General features: G+C 37.0%; 1 protein-coding gene across 1 annotated transcript; it reads left to right on the top strand.

The window, feature by feature from the left end:
- Positions 1-8,459: 8,459 nt before the first annotated feature.
- LOC132119499 (protein snail homolog Sna-like) lies at positions 8,460-11,564 on the top strand. The gene is made up of 3 exons (XM_059529532.1): positions 8,460-8,775; positions 9,140-9,640; positions 10,389-11,564. Exons 1-3 carry the CDS (start codon positions 8,700-8,702, stop codon positions 10,571-10,573), a joined length of 762 nt encoding a protein of 253 aa, XP_059385515.1. The 5' UTR covers positions 8,460-8,699; the 3' UTR covers positions 10,574-11,564.
- The last annotated feature ends 11,186 nt before the right edge of the window (positions 11,565-22,750 follow it).

Here is a 22,750-nt window from a genome sequence, read left to right as displayed (position 1 = left end):
ATAACAATGACATAAATATTATCTAACTGACTGTGGTTATGTAAAACATTGCAAGTTACACTTCTACAGACCACACCTTTCCACCAACAAATGCATTAATTTTGTAAATCTGCAGCATGTGTCAGCAGAAATCTGCCTCTTTAAATGTAGAAGTGGGTTAACTATGAGTTAACACAAAAAAACATGTCATGCATTTCATCTTCACCTGCTTCATGTGTTCAGATTGCTTTTCTTCAGATAAAACTTTCACAGAAAAAAACTCCCAAATAGCTATGGACGCCACATGGCATAGTTGAAATTTATCTTGCTGCTAGTCAGATCAGGTGATGTCTAGGTATGAAGATGTGTTAAAGGTGTTCACTACTTGCGTGATAGCATGTCCTATGAGATCTTTTGACAGATTTTTAATGTAAATGGTGAGGTTGACCTTTATATCACTGATTAGAACAAGAATAGGATCAACATTATGAAACATTTAGTAACCTTGATTCTGTTGACATGTCATAGCAAAACTGATTTTACTCAGATGGCAACAAATGTCCAGCTTCATGTGGGTAGTACATACTGTTACAACATCATCTTGGTCTGCCTTACATTTATGTGACCTGTTCACATGAAAACACCTGCATTCTGTGAATCTGTGATGTTTATGCTGCAGGGCTATGATGTCCTCAGTGAGAAAGAAAGAAACAAAACAGAATAACCAGTGAACTGCTAACATTCTCTCTGCTCTACTTGAAAATTAACTGAGGAAATCAAGAGAAAGAACGTAAGGGGATAGTTCACCCAAAATTAACATTCTGTCTTGATTGTTGGTAACCAAACACACTGTAAAAAAGTGATTTTTTGAACTTGTTAATAAACATAGCATCAGTTAAGTACATTTTACACACAAATACTATTTTGTCTTTTACTTCAATATATCACGTTTAATTCAATAAGCTACTTGAGGTTTAATTTGTATTTATTTTACTTAAATACATAAGTAAATTCAAATGGAACTGCCTAGGTAGGAATTAAAGTTAAAACTCATAAGTATATTTTACTTGGAACCGTTCGTTATGTTTACAAAGATTCTTTAAGATAATTAACAAAGTTATAATCCCATATTTCCCATCATGCAATGGGGCATGAATAATTAAAATGTACACTGTTTTATGGTTGTTTTTGTTGTTAGTTGTTTAGTTTAGTTGTTATTTGTTGTTTGTTTTAGTAACATACTGTTTTGTGACACATGGAGTTTATTTTCTTCTCAAAATGACCCATTCATAATCAAACACTATTCACTGATTGTTACCGTCATTGTGTGTGGTGTACCAAGTATTCTCTGTGTTCATTTGGATATTCATTTCATTGAGTGGGCATATTATCTTAAAAGTACAACAGTCTGTCTACATGCAGCATGATTGCAAGTGAACCACATGCTGTAATAGTACGGTAGTTTACCAGTTTTACCTTGTTAAAGTAAATTGTATAGTCTCATAGATTTTGTTTAATGCAATGCTTAAGTTTTACTTAAAATACATGATTTTTTTTTACAGTGATAAGCATTACATAATGTAAAATTTACAAACAAAGAGTCATCAAAATTAACTGGGAATTTCCAAGTAAACTTAACTTAAAAACGTCTAATTAATAATACTAATACTTATGTTTAGGCTTTTACTTGGCAAAATTTGTTATCCTTTTCTGAGTGAAAAAAATGTCCAAGCTTTTTTCAAGTAAATCCTACTCCATTTTTAACAGTGCAGTTGCTGGTTACCATTGATTTCCATAGTATGGGGAAAAAAATACTATGGAAATCAGTGCCTATACCAGCAACTTTGGTTTCCATAATTCTTCAAAATATCTTCATTTGTGTTCAAGAAACTCAAGCAAGTTTGGAACAACTTAAGCGTAAGTAAATTATGACAAAATTTTTGAGAGGAACCATCAATTTAAAAAAAAGGTAAGGAAAAAAAAGAAAGTGAATTGGAATTTGTGCTCTGCATTTAACCCATCCAAGAGCACACACACAGCAGTGAATGGTCACAAACACACACACACACCCGGAGCAAAAACTATTGTAACTGAACTGAAATCAGAACAAATAGTTAACAATTTATGACATTTTATAAGCCATAGATGAATTAAAATAATAATGATAATAATAATAATAATAAACAATAATAAATGTCAAAAATTAACTAGAATATTTTATATATACTATCCACCTTATTTTTAACATAAGAGCGGCCATGATAACTTGAATGGCTTTCGGTGTCATTTGTGTCCAGTTATTTTCCTTGTACAAAAATAGTCTATTTTGCTGATTGATACTGCAAACTGGTAATTATTAGCATATTATTTTGAATCATTATCATAATCATAGACACACTGGTTTTCAGGGCAAATAGTTTAACCGTTTACTGCACTTTATTATTCTTCTATTTATTTCCTTAATACAGCTAATGACTTGGAAGTCTTGCACAATCAAAGAAAATAGCTTACTTCCGTGTTACAAATAGTAGACAATGCTTAATTTTAAAGATTGTTCAGCTGACAAAAATAAATAAATAAATCAGTAGACAAAAAGCCCACGCAGCAGTTATCATTTAACACTGTGATACCACTGGAAGACAGTCATGCCTCATTGACCAAAAGAAAAAAAGACAAGGGCTACTTTCATGACTAGACCACACACACTAGGCGAACCCATACACCCCCTCGTGGTTTTAATGGTGCACTGCATGACAATGACATGCCTTGTGCAAAAACCTAACACATATGCCTATATTGAGTAAAACAGCCCAGTTTATTATAAATAAACCACACTCAGGTTAGCAAGTATCCTCTTAACCCTTTGCTTTAAAGTTTTCAACACAATAAATTGATTTCCGTGTATAAGATATTAAACTAAAATTTGAATTCAGCACAGTATCTAAATTAGCTTAAATGTACAAAGAAAGAAAACAAGAAAATTCAGAAGTCCTTCACTTCATTTTATTGCTGCATGACAGTCTAGTACAGTAATACTTTGGCCAACATTGTTTTAGAAACCATAATTTTAGCTGCCACTGAATTTATTGTACACTACATTGTAAATAAAATAGTTCAAGCTTTCATTTTGAACCAAGGTCCTTGCATGCTTGTTGACTCTTTCTGCATCTTAGTGACTAAAGTTGCGACGACTAGGCTGGTGGAGGATCACGCGATGTATGCGAGAGTAGTGTTGAGGAAGACGCTGGCGAATGTGGTTCTGGCGCTGAATGCAATTGCGGCTGAGATTGTGGCGGCTGGACCGAGCCTGAGACCGCTGTATCCGGCCCACCTGTGTCACTTTGACCAGAGCCCCAGCCTGAGAAACCAACCGCTGAGATACTCGAACACTGCCTCGAGCAACAGGGACTTCTGGTTCATTGATGCTTTAGAAACAGAACAAAACACTTATTTAAATCAATCCAATACTGACTTGTCAGAGTCAAAATTTTTGCAACTTCTCAGTAGGAATAAAGTGATACTGACTGCGACCTCTGAGCAGGTGTATTGGTTTTACCTTGCATCACTGACCAAGCTGGCAGCACATTTCTCAGTGCTTGACAGGTTTCCTATCGACTTGAACTGCACCTCACTGGGTTCAGAGGATGTCTCTCCATCTACAGAAAAGAAAAATATAGTATACCATGGAAAGCTGTACTTTAATAAACATGATCACACCTCTGTTACGGGACAACTGATATCTGTGCCAAATAAGTTAATAAAAAAGTCTTCTATTTTGAAGACTGTTTTGCCCACACTGCAAGTCAGCATCCAAAACAACACTTTATTACACAGAATTTTACTGTACTGAGCAAAAAATAAATAAATAAAAATGACAACAATGTTCATTTTTGGTGAATTATCCATTAAAGTGAACACAAATTATTCTGATTATATTACTTACAGCCCCTAAATTATCTGCACTGTATTTTAACCCAATAAAGCATACTGTATACTGTATAGCCTACATATACATATCAGCAGCTGCAATAAATTGCACATTTTGCTCAGTTTGGGCCTCTGAGTAAAATTAAGAAGTTTTTCCCCCTTAAGTAAGCTCCACATTCTCTTATGGTATATGTTCAATCCAATATGATGCTCTTCTGACTATTATTTCATATTTCAGTCTTTACAGGGTTTTCATATCAATTGTACTCTGTACTCACCAGCTGCACTGACCAGGAGCCAGCCCTCCTCATCCGCTTCTGGAGGCGCTGGTTTTGGTACGGTTGGTTCCTGAGTCGGTTTGTTCACGTTTCCAAAGAGCAGGTTTGTGAGCTGTTGAAACATTGTTATAAATTAAATGTGCTTATTCTGAATAATTGGTGGTGAACTCCAATGCCTGGTACACGAGTCTCAAACTTCTTCACTCTGGCAGACGTTACGAGCAGATCTCCGCAGTATGACTTCAGCCAGACCTTGGGTAGAGGAGAAATATTTGTATAAATCTGAACACTATATGATGCAGTCCCTGATTTGAATTATACCCACTAATCAAGACTTGAATTAAAACCAAGCTAAAAGCTATTTTAGGCTCATATCTCATATTGAGGTCACTCTTCCATAAAGTACTCCTCTGGCAGGCTTCATTTTTAATTTTTTTTATTTTAGGCTCAGCCACCGTAAAGAAGTGATGAATAAAAAAGAAAAGACAAGCTTCCAAATACCAAGGCGTTTCACCCATCCATGCAGTTAGAAATTTAAAACAAAAATTCAATATGTTCGAAATGTGACTGCCATTTAAAACCTATATCTGGTGATATTTGTTCATATGGCAACAAAGATGGATGAACTGAATTTTGGGAGTGCATTGTTGGACCCCAGCTCCATTGTTGGCGTCCATTTGTCGTCCCCCATCTGGAGGGTGTGCCATTAAAACAATACATTCTTTTTTCTGCATCGTGTGGAAATGGTTTAATTTCGATGGATTTTATGCAGGTTTTATTTAGTAGTAGCATATCAAATAACTGTTTGTGGAGGATTTTTGGGGGTAGTTGTTTTGCTCCCTCTCTTTGAACACTAATCATTTAGAAAGACATGTCGAGGAAAACACAAGGGCCACTGATTTATCCATTTGTGCAATAAGCTATCAATACACACTAAAACGAATTGTTCTGTTGAGGAAATGTAAATGAAAAATAGTGTAAACATTACTGAAATAATTAATAAAGCTCATTCTGATTCTGATTAAGTAGCGTAAGCTTCGATTAAGAAATGTAATGTACACATCTATACAAATTTCTATACATTCATATTTACAAATAAAACAAATTTGGGAATATACAGATTTTCTCGCACAGTTTAAATAGAGGCTTAATAAAACATACTACGTTACCTGCTTCTTTACAGAGCATACGATTTTCCGACGTCTAAATAGTTTAAAAAAATCTTGTTTATTCCGAGGTAGAGGTGCAGAATATATGCTGTTTTGTTTAGTTTCTTTTAGCTTTCGGAAATTGTTCCATGTAATTTATAACATCGCAACGAACAGCTGATATTAAAAACAAAAAAGCCCAGTGATGTAGACCCGCCCATATCTACAGGCTTGTCCAATAAGATTCATACACAAACTGATGGGTGGAGCCAGGATTTAAACCGGGCATTTTATCCGTTTTTTCATCTATAACCGACCTGGGAACAGTTTTTAACACTATACTGTAAAAGTCATTGGTCGACCGTTAGTCAAACTGATTCCAGTTCAGTCGTGGAGGAATGTAGATGGACAGGTCGAGGGGCGTAGTAACAAAATTTAAAAACCGCACAATTTGCCGCAGCAACTGGGTATGAAGGAGAGTTTTTAAAGGGATAGTTCCCTCAGAAATTAAAATTTGCCTTTAGTTCCAAACCAGTATAGCTTGTTATCTTCTGTGGAACACTGTTGAATATTACAAGTTCAAGTTACTTTATTCCCGACGGTAGATTTTGTTTGCAGTAGAGTCCTCATGCACACATATGAAACAGAGCACATATCACACATCATCAAAAACTACACACTTACGTGAACAGGTTTCGTTACAATTCGCTAACATTGTATGGAAAAGGTGCAATGAAAGTCAATAGTGACTGAAGCTAAATGTCTCAAGCATTCAGCATTACACCAGGATAGTGCAACATCTTACAAAATCTGTCTGCGTTATTTAGCAAATGAGTCTTTATTCACTCTAAATGCCACCTTCTCCACTAATTTTAAAAAGTACCTATAACTTTCCTAGAGCTGACTTAATTAAAACAAACGCATCTAGGGGTCACACTTGTCAATGTAATATTTTTATTTTATTTTGTGATTTGAGAGAAGTTAATGATACTAATTAATATTTATCTAATAATTATTATATTTTCCTCCATATAATACTTTTTTCTAATTTTTTTTTAAATACATTTTTTTATATATTGGAGTTTTTCATGTTAAAGCTGCAGTCTGTAAATTTTGCCTTTTTGTCGCCATCTATGTTTGAATACCTGGAGTTGCAGTTCATTGTTTTGAGGTGTAGCTGTCATAGACAGTAAAAGAAAGTCAGTCAACGTACTTAATAATCAGATTCTAGCCTACGTCTTGGAATATATGACCCCAATGAGAATTGACAGCATGTATTGTCATATGAACAAGTAACAAGTCTGCAACGCTTTGTTCTAATCAACTGAGGAAAAATGCATTAAAATAAATCGTTTTAAATATGTTTCATATAATCTTTCTTGATTACAATCCGCAATCAAAATGATTTTTTAACATTTAATTATTCTAGCTGCTGTGGGAATAGGCTATAATGAAATGATCCGCCACCTGCAGGATCCTCACAGGCGATAGCCTAGTAGCCGGGACAACTACTTTGTTTACAGTCGTGACGTAAGGACGCAGTGCCATGCTCGAATTTCCCGCGAAAACCTACTCAAATTAGAAAACAATAGAAAACATTATTATAAATTTACCGTTGTGAATCGGGCTAAAGTAAGGCGATATTTACGAACACTGGCTGGTTATGTACTTGCTCAAATACTAATTTTGGATAATTTTTTTACCCCAAAAAAGTTACGGACTGCAGCTTTAAAATAAAGACAATACCTTTAGTGGCATTAGTGCCATCTGGAGGGAGTAAAACATCTGCAATTCCATGGATTAGCCATTAGATTCAGATGTATATAAAAGGCTTTTAAAATTCTCTAGTTATTTTTAGACATAAATTCTTACTTTTATTATGTAGTGGATTTGGATATATATTTAGACAAGGTTTTTTTTTAATGTTGTTTTGAAATCTCAGTTTTTGCATTCATTTTACTACAGTCAGACTTGAACACAGAGAAAGACATTTTGTTATACATTACATTAAAATTCCATAAAATAAATAACAAAAAATTAACAGGAATGCTTTATCGGATGTCAATCAATCTGATTTCAACCTCTTTGAGTCTTCTGGCTTACTTTTGCCACATTGTTAATTTACAGCCACCACTTCACTTGTGTTTGTGTCTATGTGTGTTTTGTATTTTATATGGTTTAAAGTCTAACCCCTTACTTGGTGTCTGTTTTTTTTTTTTTTTTTTTTTACTGCAGATATGTATTTTTGCGTATTTCACCTTCATTTCCAGTGGCGGTCATTTTTGACAAATAGGCTATGACCTTTTGTACAGTTCCAATAACGTAGCGATTTTTTTCAGCATAAAATGACCGAGCAACAACGCACATTTTTCAATCCTGGGAAAGTTAAGCTTATAATATGTCAAAAGTTATGTTTCTTTAAGTGACATTTGATAAGCACTTGATAAGCCTTCCAAACACTTAATAGCAGATTTCTGAGTTTAGTGAACTATATCAAACATTGTGGAAAAATTTATTTAACGGACCTTTCATTACAGTGACAGACAGCGACTGTCCATCCACACAGAAAAACACAAGGTGGCGCTATAATCAAAGTTGTACTTCACCCACCAAATTCATTCCAAGCTTCTCTTCACGTCATTTTAAAAGTGCACTTGTCAGCTTAATCAAAATCAGGCAGTAAAACATATCCAGAGCCCATGCATTTTGTTGTATGATATTTTATTTCCTTTACATTAAAACACAACTTGATGACAGTGAATATTTCATTCTTAAACGCTGCATCTGTACAAACGAAATCCAGCATGTGTTTTGATAGGAAGTAGACTTGTGTGGATTTATGCTGCACACGCTGATTCGATTATCATACATTGTGCAGACTCTGGGAATGGCAAACAGTTCCTTCACAAAAGCTTTCATTCAAATGGACAGTGATCTGGCTTTTTAAACACTTTGGCTTGGAACCGCGAAGTAAACAATGAATTTAGAATGGCTTATTTACATGATCTTGATAGGCACGGATTTAACAATTAATTTATGTGTATTACCTGCGCGTAAGAGCGCTTTGGAACATTCACACCTAGGCAGCAGTCAAGTGCTGGGTAATTAAATGAAACACTGACGACAGCGATGGCTGTAGGCAGTTCTTTAGGGCGGGTCCAAGTGGACGTATACCCATTTACTCTGTCAGACTGTTTTAAATAAGTACAGACTCACTAATTGTAGTCCAGTTCAGATCAGTGTGTTCAAGTAACGAGAACTGCGGATTGGCGAGGTCGCTACATTTAACGGACTATCCGAAGTGGAGCGATTCCAGCGAGATTTCCCCCTGAAAATAACTGGGTTTGTTAAAACTTCAGAGTTCAACATGCCTCGGTCTTTCCTGGTAAAAAAGTATTTCACCAGCAAGAGGCCAAACTACAGCGAGTTGGAATGTCAGAACGGTGAGTTTGCGTCTGTTTTATAAAAATCGAATCGATCTAAATGTAAATTGTTTTTCGAGAGTAAATCTTAAAAATAGATTGGTTGGCGTTTTCATCAAGCTTCGATAATTCGGACATCGCAATTACCTATAAATATATATAAATACGAATGTATAAAATTTACAGTTTGGAATTTCGATTTAGACACTTTTTCTTCATTGGATCTGGTTACATGTGAGATGCACATGTGTTTTTCGAGTTTGTACTTGTGTCCTGTGTTTTTTATTGGCAGTCACTATCACGTCTAAAGAGTATATAGCAACATGTCTATTATGGCTGTAAATACCATTAGGAGCTTATTTTCTCTTTCTCTCTTACCCATCAGATACTTTGCTAGACAGATACCCACTAGCAGAACTTCCAGCAGTCACCAGTGACTTCCCAGTAACTTGCTTAACCACTGGACTGGTTTGGGACGTCAGCTTGCTACCTTCCCTACACGATCCCACATCCCCATCCACCCTTTCCCCTAGCCAGGGCCCGCTGGACCTCAGCTCCCCATCTAGTGTCAGCTGCAGCAGCAGTGGGGAAGAAGATGAAGGACGCACGTCTGACCCACCGAGCCCTGATTCCTCAGACACCTACCATCCCCAGCAGACCAGCAGGCCGAGGCGCAGCAACAAGAACAGGGCAGGACAGAGAGAGGAGGCCACTGTCCCAGCCACTCGACCAGCCTTCTTTTGCAAGCACTGTCCCAAAGAATACAACAGTCTCGGTGCCCTGAAGATGCACATCCGCTCACACACACTACCATGTGTCTGTCCCACCTGTGGAAAGGCCTTCTCGCGACCCTGGCTGTTAAGAGGACACATTCGCACACATACAGGTAATTCAAACTTGTTGTCTCACTTTAAGGCTTATTTCACCAGTTACCAACACCATATCAGTTTCATTATTTATAAAAAATTTTTTTAGCAGAGTAAATACTTTCCAGTTTGCTTTGAAAATGTAAAGTTTTTCAAAATTATATTTATTTTAAGGTTTTTTTTTTGTTGTTCTTTTTTTGCTTTTTTATTTAAAGATGTAGCTGAGTAAATATCTTCCAGTTTCCTTTAGAAATTTTTTTATTTTATTTTTTAAAGAAAAAAAAGAGTTCTATTGTTGCTTTGGAATTTCAGGGGGCCACAATTATATATAACTTTTTTTTAAGATTTCACAAAGTAAATATATAAAAAAAAAACATTTGGAAGTCTTTAAAATGTTTCTAAATAATTTCATTAATGTAACACCGTTAGCTTAGTGAGCTTGCCCTCAGTAGAACTGTTTTTCATTGATCACTCATTGTGTTGACCTCAACAATGACACAATAGGACAATGTTATCAATCACTAGTGTGAGAGCAGAGATAAGCACAGATAAGTTGATCAAGAATGCTAGGGATCACTTGTTATCATCCTTGCTGAGTAGCCACTTATTTTGTGTACTTTTGATTGATTCAATCAGTTTACCATGTGACTGTTAGCTATTGCACTAGTATTGTTTTTTAACAAGGATATTTGCTTTTAAAAAGGACATTTATGATTACAAAGTGCATGCATTTAACTGTAGTTTTATCTCTCTCTCTTTTCCCTACAGGTGAGCGTCCGTTCTCCTGCCCACACTGTAACCGTGCCTTCGCGGACCGTTCTAACCTGCGTGCACACCTGCAGACCCATGCAGATGTGAAGAAATACCAGTGCAGCACCTGTTCTCGTACCTTCAGCCGCATGTCCTTGCTGCAGAAACACAGTGCAGCCGGCTGTTGTCCCTCCACGGCCTGAGGGACAACTGAGGGAGGCGGGAGCCATTTGATTTTAATTCAGACACGGTGCCTTGTGAGATAATAATGACCGTGCACTTCTCCTATCAACACCTTCACTAGATGCAGTATGCGACAGGAGAAGGATGAAGTGACATTTCAGCGGACTTCTTAAACATAACACGGTCAATACATTTCCAAATGCCACAGACATTTTGCCAAACTAAATTACTTCAAATGAAGGAATTATGAATGTTTAAAGTATAATAGCTGTTCAGCTAGGAGTCTTGAACCAGGGACAACTGCTGTCAGGTTGGGGGTGGGCTCACATGTAGGGTATGTCTCTCAACATGACACACACACATACACGCGAACATAAGCATACAGACAGACAGCTGTTCTGTGGTGCGGAGGCAGTGTGCTAACAGGTGCCCTGGCCCTGAACGTCACATCTCTGATAACAGGTGGCGTCTACCGAGTTCTCTAGAAACACACATGGAGAGAGTTGTGACGGACCACAGTTGACCGTGTTGTTTTTTTAAAGTTGGTTTCAGTGGGTTTTAACCTGCATGTGCAAGGTCCATCACTTGTTTTTACTGATGTTAGTTTGTTTCACCAAGTTATTTTTGTTACTGTCCTTTATCAGTTTTTGTTGTACATGGACTGAGTTTTAAAATGCACTCCAATTTACCAAAGAGTATTGAAGTCCTGTCGTTTTATATTATTAAAACGAATGATTGGACCATTGAAACCAAAGCCATTCTACTTTTTGTAAATTCAAGAAGTTTTTTTTTTGTACCTCAGTGTTTTTTCAAGTGATGAGATGCGACGTTTCTGTATTTTTATCTGATGTGAAGAAAAGGACTTTCTCAGTAAATAGACAACAATGTTTTATCATATGCTGTCCACTATTCTTGTGGATGTATTGACCATTATATGTAACAATTTATTGATGACACAAATCGTGCATGACATGTTTTCTTAATATTGAATGAGTTCAGTGCAATTTTATTTTGGCATATTTTTTTTTTCATATTTCACGTCTCTTTTTATTTGTCCAAATGAATTTCCAATAAAATAATTTAAGTTTATACAAAGGATTGGATTCATGCTCACTCATTTTGGATTTGGTACAGTTACGAAAAAATTGGGGGGAAAAGACTCACAAATGGATACTCTGCAGTGAATGGGTGCCATCAGAAGGAGAGTGCAAACAGTTGATAAAATCAATCTACAAGTAATCCTCCAGTCGATCAATTAATGTCTCATGAATTGATTAAATAATGTATTGTGAATCTATTGTTAATTGAGGATTTGGAGATGTGTGGATTATTGTGATGCCTTTATCAGCTGTTTGCACTCTCATTCTGACGGCACCCATTCACTGCAGAAGATCCATTGGTAAGCGAGTGATGCAATGCTAAATTTCTCCAAATTTGTTTGGATGAAAAAACGAACTCATCCACATCTTGGATGGCCTGGGGGTGGGCAAAGGTTCAGTAATTTGTGCATTTTTTTTTACGAAAGTTGGAATGTTGGAAACTTCATGCACTCAAAAGTCATAGTTTCCTTATGTAGCAGAGGAGGAGGGGCTACCAGACTCCTGTTAAATTGATACACTAGATGGTTGAGTTCATAGTATGTTGTAATTCATTTGGGACACAACTTCAGTGTAATCTGATGGCACATACTATTTGAAGCTGTTGAAATGCATTATTAGGAAGAGCGGTGCTTCATTTCCCATGAATAGGAGTGACTCACTGGTTTGTAACTGTGATGTTTGCTAGGAGGCAGGTGAATGCACTATGGCAGCACAGGGACAGCTGCATGCACCTGCCCCACACACCTGTCAAACTGCACGCACACACACTTACTCACTCACTCTGCAAACAAAACGGTTTATCCAGAACGGTCTCCCGGCCTGCTTATGCATACGGATGTGTGTTGATCTTATGGGTATGCTCAGATATGTTTTTATATACATTTACATTTACATTTAATCATTTAGCAGACGCTTTTATCCAAAGCGACTTACAAATGAGAACAACAGAAGCAGTCAGGTCAACAAGAGAACAACAACAGTATACAAGTGCCATGACAAGTCTCAGTTAGTCTAGTATAGAACGCATAGGTAGGTTTTTTTTTTTTTTTTTTTTTTTATTAAAAGACAAGAAAAGGAAAAGTGCTAGTGTTAGTTGGTTAAGTGCAGGCGAAAAAGATGAGTCTTTAGCTGTTTCTTGAAACTACTTGAAACTACTTAAATATACAAGACATAAAGATGTCATTCTGGCCTGATGGCGTTTTAGTCATCTGAGTGTTCTGTGTTCATTCAAACTGTAACTTTGCCTCTGGAGGAATTGCTGCAAGGCAAACTGATGGAATGTCTTACATAAATATTTTCATGTTGGAAGCTTTGCTTCTGAGCGTTGGAAGAGTTGCGTGTGTATGCTGCATTGATGTAAAGCGGGTCTATCTGCTGACCTCTAAACCTGGCCTGTGTAACTAATGCCTCAATAATCATACCGAACTAGGATCTAAACTCTGCTATGGAATGCGGTTTCCAGCTTTCAGTAATAATAAAAAGTGACTTTATATCTCACGATGGGACTTCGTTTCAAATTGCAAATTTACACCTCACATCAGGACTTTGAATCTGACATTGATTTTGTATCACGATTGTGAGCTTTTATCCCACAATGGGGCTTAATTTCTCAAAATGCAGATTTATATCTCACCATTGCAACTTTAATTCTCACACGACTTAACACACAATGTTATTATTTATCTCACAATAAGATTTACTTTATACAATTGCAACTTTATACCTCGCATTGTGACTTTATATCTCAAATCTTCAACCTTTTATCTCACAGTGTAGCTTTATATCTTACTTGACTTCATGTGTCACAACTGTTTAGTTTTCTTTTCACTTTAAATTATACAATGTGATTTTGTATCTTGTGTGACTTCATAACACAATTGCAAATTTATTTCTCATAATTCTGACTGTAAATCTCACCATGCGATTTTGTATCTCACAATCGCAACTTTATATCTCGTAAATTGTGACTGTTTATTGTAATCATGACTTTTGAAACTTTATATCTAGGTGTTTTTTTGGATTTCATAAATACATACAATTTTGATATCATGATTGCAACTTGCAGTTGCTATTTTACTATTTTGTGCATAGTTACTTTATTTCGTAGTTTAAACTTTATCATCTCACAACAACCTTTTCATTTTTTACTCTTGAGGTGGATACAGGCTTCCACTTTGTTGTCCACAGCATAAAAATTAGAATGTAAAAAGCTAAAATGGATCCTCAAACAACACTTGTACTGTATGCCCCTCAAATGCTAGTAGTGGAAACGCAGGTCTGCATTTATCAGACTGAACAGTTGAATCCAGACAGTGAGTCAGCTGCTGTCAGGAGCAAGAGTGAGTTCTAATAGTAAGTGGAGGTGCGTATGTGGAGCATGAGGCAAGTCCTTCCATGTGCTGTCCCAAATCGTCTGAAGGAGTTAGTATATTGAGCTTCTTCCTATTTAGTCACCCAACCACTCACAGACAAACACAATCTCTGGAATGCATGTGTCAGGTGCTGACATGTAGTTTACGACAGTGAGGTGTAATCCTTCGAGGGGGTTTGAAAAGAATTGTTTAAGAAAGCTTTACGTTTTGGTGATGTAATTGGGGTCAATTTGTCTTGAGGTGCAGTGCAACAGTTGAAGGACACAATCCTCTAAAGGTTTTGGAAAACTAACAGGAAAACATCTGTATAAAATGGAAGGAGAACAGTTACATGTGGTCGATCTGTAACAAGCCCAGAGGGGAGGGAGAGGAGGCCTAATGAGATGACGTTATCAGAGTTGCTGCGAGAAACTTTAAAGAAGAGATTCCTGATAAAGCTCAAATCTGCTCTGTCAGCAGGTGAAAAGTTCACATGGTAGAATATCTGATTCATCAAACCTTATTCACGCCAAAAAAAAAAAAAAGCACATTTCCAAACCTGGAAGGTTTATGGTGAGCCAACATGCCAGAGAGCAATGCACTGCCAGAGAGTTTGCTGTAATGCAACCCGCAGCCATTTTTAGTGCATATTCTGTGCTAAGAAATGAAAACTAAATATGCATTCTCATATAGTCGTTCCTGAGGGATAATGAGACGTCTGGCTCTGAAATCGGAGAACTCCTTCCCCACTGTGCATTCCCAAGTGCCAGAATGTTCACTGTAATTTACCAAAAGTGGCTGCTGCTGCTGCCATAAAGCATGTGTTTAACATTCCAGCCCTTTTCTCAGGGCTCATGTGTGTCTCTAATACTCCCTTTCTTTCGCTCTTTCTCAACTTTGGATGGCTAAATTTGAGCACAAGTATGATGTGTCTTTGCCTTACTTCACATGAGGATCATCTCTCTCCCTCAGAGACACCCAAAGTCCCAGGCAGGAAATGGGAGTTTACATTGGCCTGACTTTGCAGGGAGAGAACAAGTGGGCTCAAGTGTTCAGTGACTGCAGTACGGCTGCAGCAGGGCCCCATCCCCCCACGCAAGCTTCCCTCCCACGCCTCTCCCACTCAGTCAGGGGGAGAGCGCTGCTAGGGCCTTGGCCCAGACTTGGGGCTCAGGGCCTGGGATACAGGAAGAAGCTGTCAGCCTCTTATAAACATGAGCGGTTCTGCACCCACGACAAACTAGCGCCTGAGGGAATGCTCCAACGCCGCCATACTGTCTGTGTCAAACTGGCTGAATGCAAAAAGTCACGCGTTTCTCACCACAGGTATTCTAAATTTCATTACAAGCATCTCTGCTGTTAGTACACCAGACCACTGTTATGTCTCCTGTGTCTGAAACCAAACACACTCACTGCCCAGTCAGTCAATAAATTAAGAGACAGAGTTTAAGTATGATGGAAACCGGTTACAGACCGCCTTCCAAGGCATCATAACATTACAGCTGATGACCTAGAGCAGTGATTATGAAATGGTAATAGCACAAGTTGTATGAGGGCCGTGACATGGTATATTTAGCACGACTCCAATCTTCAGACAAATTCCAAACCAGACAATAACTACAAAAATAAAACTGTATATTTCATTATAATTTTCGGAAAAATAAATTAAAAAAAAAATGTTTAATTTAAAATTTTATGAAAAATAACTACTAAATAGTGTATATTTTATGTATACCACAAAAATAAATAAGTAAAAATAAAAAAATTTCACAAAAGCAGTGTATATTTTACTTGGAAAAAATACAACAAACGTTTATTTTATTATAATTAACATCTACAGTTGCTGGTCATATAATTAGAATATCATCAAAAAGTTGATTTATTTCACTTATTCCATTCAAAAAGTGAAACTTGTATATTATATTCATTCATTACTCACAGACTGATATATTTCAAATGTTCATTTCATTTAATTTTGATGATTATAACTGACAGCTAAGGAAAATCCCAAATTCGGTATCTCAGAAAATAAGAATATTACTTAAGTCCAATACAAAGAAAGGATTTTTTAGAAATCTTGCCCAAATGAAAAGTATGAGCATGTACAGCACTCAATACTTAGTTGGGGCTCCTTTTCCCTGAATTACTGCAGCAATGCGGCGTGGCATGGAGTCAATCAGTCTGTGGCACTGCTCAGGTGTTATGAGAGCCCAGGTTCCTCTGATAGAGGCCTTCAGCTCTTCTGCATTTTTGGGTCTGGCATATTGCATCTTCCTCTTCACAATAACCCATAGATTTTCTATGGGGTTAAGGTCAGATGAGTTTGCTGGCCAATTAAGAACAGGGATACCATGGTCCTTAAACCAGGTACTGGTAGCTTTGGCACTTTTTGCATGTGCCACGTCCTGTTAGAAAATGAAATCTGCATCTCCATAAAGTTGGTCAGCAGCAGAGAGCATGAAGTGCTCTTAAACTTCCTGGTATATGGCTGCGTTGACCTTGGACCTCAGAAAACAAAGTAGACCAACACCAGAAGTAGGGCTGCAACTAACGATTATTTTGATAATCGATTAATCTGTCGATTATTTTTACGATTAATCGATTAATCGGTTTATGTACTTATATTTTAGTTTTTCCCATTTTTCCCCCAAGTAAATTATTAATAAATGGCCTTTATCATTCAGCATAGATTTAAGAGATTTTAACCATTTTGCACTGTCATATCCTCATCAAACATATACCTGGAGTTGTTTTATTGTGTTAGTAATCCTTTGTCGAACTCTTCTGCAATCAGAACACTGACCCATACTCTAGCAAATTTCACAAGGAGATTTAAAATAATGTTTTCACCATGGCAGTCCTTAGAGCTCCTAAAGTAGTTTAACATCCTGAACAAAGCTTATTAAGGAATCTTTCCGAACATATTTTCACGAAGAATAAGGATAAAACAGAATAAAATTGCAGTACATTGTATTTTATTATTTACTGGGAAAAAGCTTTATAGCTTTTGCTGTGAAATTGTAAACAATCCTTCAAAAAAAGTGCCAATGGCATGAAACCTGAATGGAACTCACAATTTAAAGTAAAATCCATCAGAAGGTTGTCCAGAAAAAAAAATAGGACACACACAAAAAACCTGCTGTGTGAAAAAGAGCAGTGAATAATACTTAGAAAAAAAGTGCATTTCAAATATCTACATTTACCTCTCTCATTCAGTCATAATTAGGCTGCACGACTGAATTTTGAACTGTTAAACGACAAACTGATCACAGAACATGTTTGTAAAGCTTTAAATGTTAACTGTTAAAAAGCAATGTTATCAGCTTTTATGACTAAACATTTGCAAACAACATTGTACTGGAGAATCTGCACAAATGAAAGTCTTAGGGGCCGTTCACAAATCGCGCCTAAAAACGCGTGGAAAACGCTAGGCGCGCCGCTTTCTCCTTTTTTCCAAAGCGCTCGTGCAGTTGCGCCCCTGAGGCGTCTGCCTTTGCTAAGCAACCATGACGTGCTCTCTCCTTGAAGACGCGGAAATTTCAGCAAAGGATAAATGGATTTGCAGCTCAAAAAATCGCTTGCAGTAGCTCTGCTACTAAATTTATTTCAAAATGGAAATCCATATACAACTATGATCAGCTGTTCCTTTCATCTTGACTGAGCTTTTAACGTTGTTACGGGAAAGGATGAAGCTGATTGGTTAGTTCTTGTCACATGACCCGCGGTGCGGTTGCTGCATTCTGAAAAGTTGAGATGTTTTTAACTCGATGCGGTGCGGTGTTGGAAATAACGAACTTGAGCGCGCAAAAGACGCGATATGTGAACGTCCCCTTAAACAGTGCAGTAGTGCAGGTTACTCTTCTTTTTTTAAAGGCTCAATGTAAAGTACTCCCACATCACGCTGAATGCTGCAGACATAGACATCATATGATGTCTATGGCTGCAGAGACGCTGTTCGGGAAGCACGTGACATAAAACAAGGCCAGCTATTGGCTATTCGCTACTTCTCCTGTTGTACAGGCTGAGTAAAACCTCCGGTGGCTCATTACTGCCACACTTTGGTCACCGCAGATTTGAAATATGCACGAAATGAGCCGCTTACGACAAATAAAAGTTATTTAGCAACGAATCGATGACTAAATTAGTTGACAACTATTTTAATAATCGATTTTAATCGATTAAATCGATTCGTTGTTTCAGCTCTAACCAGAAGATGACATGGCGCCCCAAACCATCACTGACTGTGGAAACTTTACACTGGACCTCAAGCAGCGTGGATTTTGTGCCTCTCCTCTCTTCCTCCAGACTCTGGGACCCTGATTTCCAAAGGAAATGCAAAATTTACTTTCATCAGAGAACATAACTTTGGACCACTCAGCAGCAGTCCAGTCCTTTTTGAAGCGAGACGCTTCTGACGCTGTCTGTTGTTCAAGAGTGGCTTGACACAAGGAATCAGACAGCTGAAACCCATGTCTTGCATTAGTTTTTTTCTAGTGGTTCTTGAAGCACTGACTCCAGCTGCAGTCCACTCTTTGTGCATCTCCCCCACATTTTTGAATGGGTTTTGTATCACAATCCTCTCCAGGGTGCGGTTATCCCTATTGCTTGTACACTTTTTTCTACCACATCTTTTCCTTCCCTTCACCTCTCTATTAATGTGCTTGGACACAGAGCTCTGTGAACAGCCAGCCTCTTTTGCAATGACCTTTTGTGTCTTGCCCTCCTTGTGCAAGGTGTCAATGGTTGTCTTTTGGACAACTGTCAAGTCTTCCCCATGATTGTGTAGCATACAGAACTAGACTGAGAGACCATTTAAAGGCTTTTGCAGGTGCTTCGAGTTAATTAGCTGATTAGAGTGTGGCACCAGGTGTCTTCAATATTGAACCTTTTCACAATATTCACATTTTCTGAGATACTGAATTTGGGATTTTCCTTAGTTGTCAGTTTTAATCATCAAAATTAAAAGAAATAAACATTTGAAATATATCAGTCTGTGTGTAATGAATGAATATAATATACAAGTTTCACTTTTTGAATTGAATTAGTGAAATAAATCAACTTTTTGATGATATTCTAATTATATGACCAGCACATCGCTTCAAAATGTGCATATTTTATTTAGAATTTTTCAATATTTATAAATTCATTAACTCAGAAATTACCAGATGGAGCCATTTAAATGAACAGATCTACAAATAATGGATTCAGATGTGGCTGGATGACTTCCTACTTCCATACACTGCATTTTTCAGGTTCTGGACACAATCGGTCCAATCAAGTGTAAATGTTTTAGATGTAGCTCCTTTATTTCAGGTTGACAGGTAGATGTTCAGAACATGCTTCTGGATCAATGGCATGGGAAAGTCCTCTGGGGAGGACCTGACACATGAGCGAATCAAACATTTATCTCGAAATTTACCTCACATGACCCGCACCTCATCAGATGTGCCCCAGTACAAACAGTACGAGCCTAATTACAGACAGAGACACTTGTACATTAACTTCTCCAATTTCTCCCATGAACAATAGCATCTAAACAAAACCACTAAACAAAAACGCAAACAAAGGCCCTCATCTTTCTCTCCAAGAGCTTCAGAGTTTGCCAGAGGGCCGCTGTAGAAGCAGAGAGACCTTATTACAGAATAATGAATCACACACTCACTAAGTCACAGGGTTGCCGAAGATGAATGTGCTCTCTGTTGGTTTTTTTGGAGCTGCATGTTTACTAACCAATGACGCAGGCTGCACTTGATCAGAGACATGTGTTTCTGAGGTCTCAGTTCCAGTGAGAAGAGAGGGGAAAAAGAGCGGAGCGCGAATGTGTGGCGCCTGGGCTCCCTTGGCCCCGACTCTGCCACACACACAGGGGATGGGGTAACTGTGGGGGTCATGCTGAGAAAAATAAACCATGTAAATCTCAGGACAGGAAGCATATACTGTAGCGAGGAGATCCACATTAAGCGAGCGCATGAAGCCTCTAATTTCAGTCCATGCACTGGTTTTGAACCTCACTGCAAGTCACAAAAATCTTCCTATACTCTCAAAGAGGAAACAAAGGCATCTTACAGTGACCTTTGTAAACATATCTATTGAACCTAAAAGTCTGCCCACTAGTGGCACCAAATATAATTACAACCATGACTGTTTTCAAACAGGTTTCACTCCTGTGGAAACATCTAAATACCCTTAAAACAACACAAATATTTAATATACTTAAATATATTGAAAATATAATAAAAAATAGAAGATATATATTGGGAATTTATTCTATATTATAAGTTTAATGCCAATTTAGTTGCCAATTATTATTTTTTCTTGTTTTAAACAAATCTAGCGAAATTGAGTTAGAAAAAATATATAAAAATAATGAAAATATATTAATAAATAAATAAAATAATGGGTATTAATTCTTATACCAATTTTTTATTAAATAATTATTACTAGCAAAGTTTATATTTATTTTAAAATACAACAAGAAAATATCATAAAAATAATATCACAACAACAATAAAATGATTTGTACATTTATTATTCTAGGTCTCTGTTCATTTATAAATACAATGTAAATGTAAATATAAAATATAATTTATATGTAGACACACACACACTTGTAAATGTAACACCGTGAAATGTTAAAATATATCTGTGTCAAATTTAACTTTAACCACAATTAATAAATGCTGTAAAAGCATTATCCATTTTTCATTAATTGTACCTAATGCATTAACTAACTTTAACAAATAACCTTATAACGTTACAAATAAATGTTACTGAATCCACATTATGTCCGACCCCTTCAAACAAACATCAACAGATTGCAATTCCATTTGCTGAATTTGCAATTCCACTAGTAGTGTATAAATTATACACTTCACCTTCAAGGTCTAATAGAATAAAACGTCCCTCATGGTTCTTGTTAAATTATTATTGAAAGTTTACTGTGTTCACAGACATGACACATTGTACCAATTATCATTTAAGACCATGACACACCACTTATATGAAATTTCCTCATCAATGCACATTGCTTAAAGTCATGTAGAAATGCCTAATGACTAATGACTGTAATTCCTGCCAAAACAAGAGAAACATCCTTGACTGTAAAAATAAATGTAGGCGTTGGCTGAAAAACTAGGGGAGTGGGAAGTTAGGCACATGGAGGATGCAGGTCCAATTTAAGGTTTCTGCCTCACAGGTCGTACTCAACTCATTCCTGAGCATAGAGCCTTCTATCCTGTGCTTAGCTCCTGCTGCCCAGGCTTTTCCTCACATATGCGGAGAGAAAAGAGTGTCGTTATTCACAGACTCAACCCCAGATGGACAAGTGTCAAAACTTTACTGTTAGATCAATGGAACCTCGCAGCATTTCGAGAATTTAACTTGTGGATTTCCTGTTGTTGTCGACCTGTAAAAAGGGGCGTGAGATGGAGAGCTACTGACTGTGTGTGTTCTGAACAACTGTCCTTCAAAACATAGAAAAAAAACCACACAAATTAATACTTGATTGATGAAAGCTGTTTATACACCAGAATCACATGGGGGTAGCTCTCAGTTTACTGAACTAAACAATTTAACAAACTAACACTCAACCATACACAGCATATCTTTAGCTGTCATATAACATCATGCAACCCACCAGCACCTTCCCCCAACACAAATACATACGTAAAGGGGTGGTCTTTTGTTGGAGAGAGACCAAACAGCAGCCTTGTAATGAAGAGAATTATTTTGCAACCTCACGGTCAGCCTGATCTACAGGCAGACTCTAATCCTCTATGAGACATCGTTCTGATCTTCTCATCCTGTTGTTTGGAGGAGTTTGACAACCCACAATATCTAAACTAACATATTATGAGGGGGAATTTGTTCATTAATGTCAGACATCTTGAACAGGAAATGAGATGAAACGCTTCCAAAAGTCACAAGCACGAACGCATTCACATTCTCATATATGCTATGGGTGTATCAAGCTCTTTTGAGGAGGGTATGTGAGATTTGACTCCGGACATCCCTCTTTTGGGGAGTTTATAAGGCTAATAATAGGGAATATAATGTTTTTTCAGGGCCCCCAGATTGAAATGGCTCCATATGTGTTGCATTTCAGTCATACATCACATTCGACATGTATGACATTTACTAACTTTAATGAATACATGTTAAACAAAGCAGATATTCTTGCCTTCTTGTTCTGTAACAGCTCTCACATGCTGAAGTGATTAAACGTGCTGCTTGTTGTTTTCCCTTCCCAAAAGTAAAAAAAAGGCTTCACGCAAAGAATGTTGAAAGATTTGCCACCCAACTAAGCTTTGGGTTCTAGGAATGTTGGCTGGAATTATAAAAATTCTAATGAGCCATGAGCATACGGACTAAAATGTAAAAATGTAGATTTAAAAGGTAAAGTCAGTCATGTTATTAAATATTGTCATTGTAGATAAAAAAGTATTTTCCTACATTTGGCTCCTTTACTCTCTGACATCAATTTGTGAAGCAGAGACTCTGTGGTGACCATGAAATCTAGAAAGAGGTGGCGATCTAAAACAGATAATCCATGTAGAAGTATGGCAACCTTAGGAGAACATTTAACTTCACTGCAAAAAATTAAAAAAAAATTAAAAAAGACAAAAAAAAGAGAATATCTACACATCTTCAAACCAAGATTAATGTACTTGAAAAGCAAACCTATGTAAGACAAGAGGCGTTTTATAAGAATTATATATACATAAAAAAAAAAATATATATATATATA

Source organism: Carassius carassius, chromosome 38 (genome assembly GCF_963082965.1).
Source record: "Carassius carassius chromosome 38, fCarCar2.1, whole genome shotgun sequence".
NCBI classification, from domain to species: domain Eukaryota; kingdom Metazoa; phylum Chordata; class Actinopteri; order Cypriniformes; family Cyprinidae; genus Carassius; species Carassius carassius.
Note: the sequence above shows the minus strand (reverse complement) of the source record. Positions and strands in the feature narration are given on the sequence as shown.

What these genes read in the sequence shown, in the direction of transcription:
- LOC132119499 (XM_059529532.1), top strand. Translation starts at nt 8,700, where the DNA reads ATGCCTCGGTCTTTCCTGGTAAAAAAGTATTTCACCAGCAAGAGGCCA. An exon ending in CGAGTTGGAATGTCAGAACG is followed by an intron (nt 8,776 to 9,139) that starts GTGAGTTTGCGT and finishes CTTACCCATCAG; the next exon opens with ATACTTTGCTAGACAGATAC. An exon ending in ACACATTCGCACACATACAG is followed by an intron (nt 9,641 to 10,388) that starts GTAATTCAAACT and finishes TTTTCCCTACAG; the next exon opens with GTGAGCGTCCGTTCTCCTGC.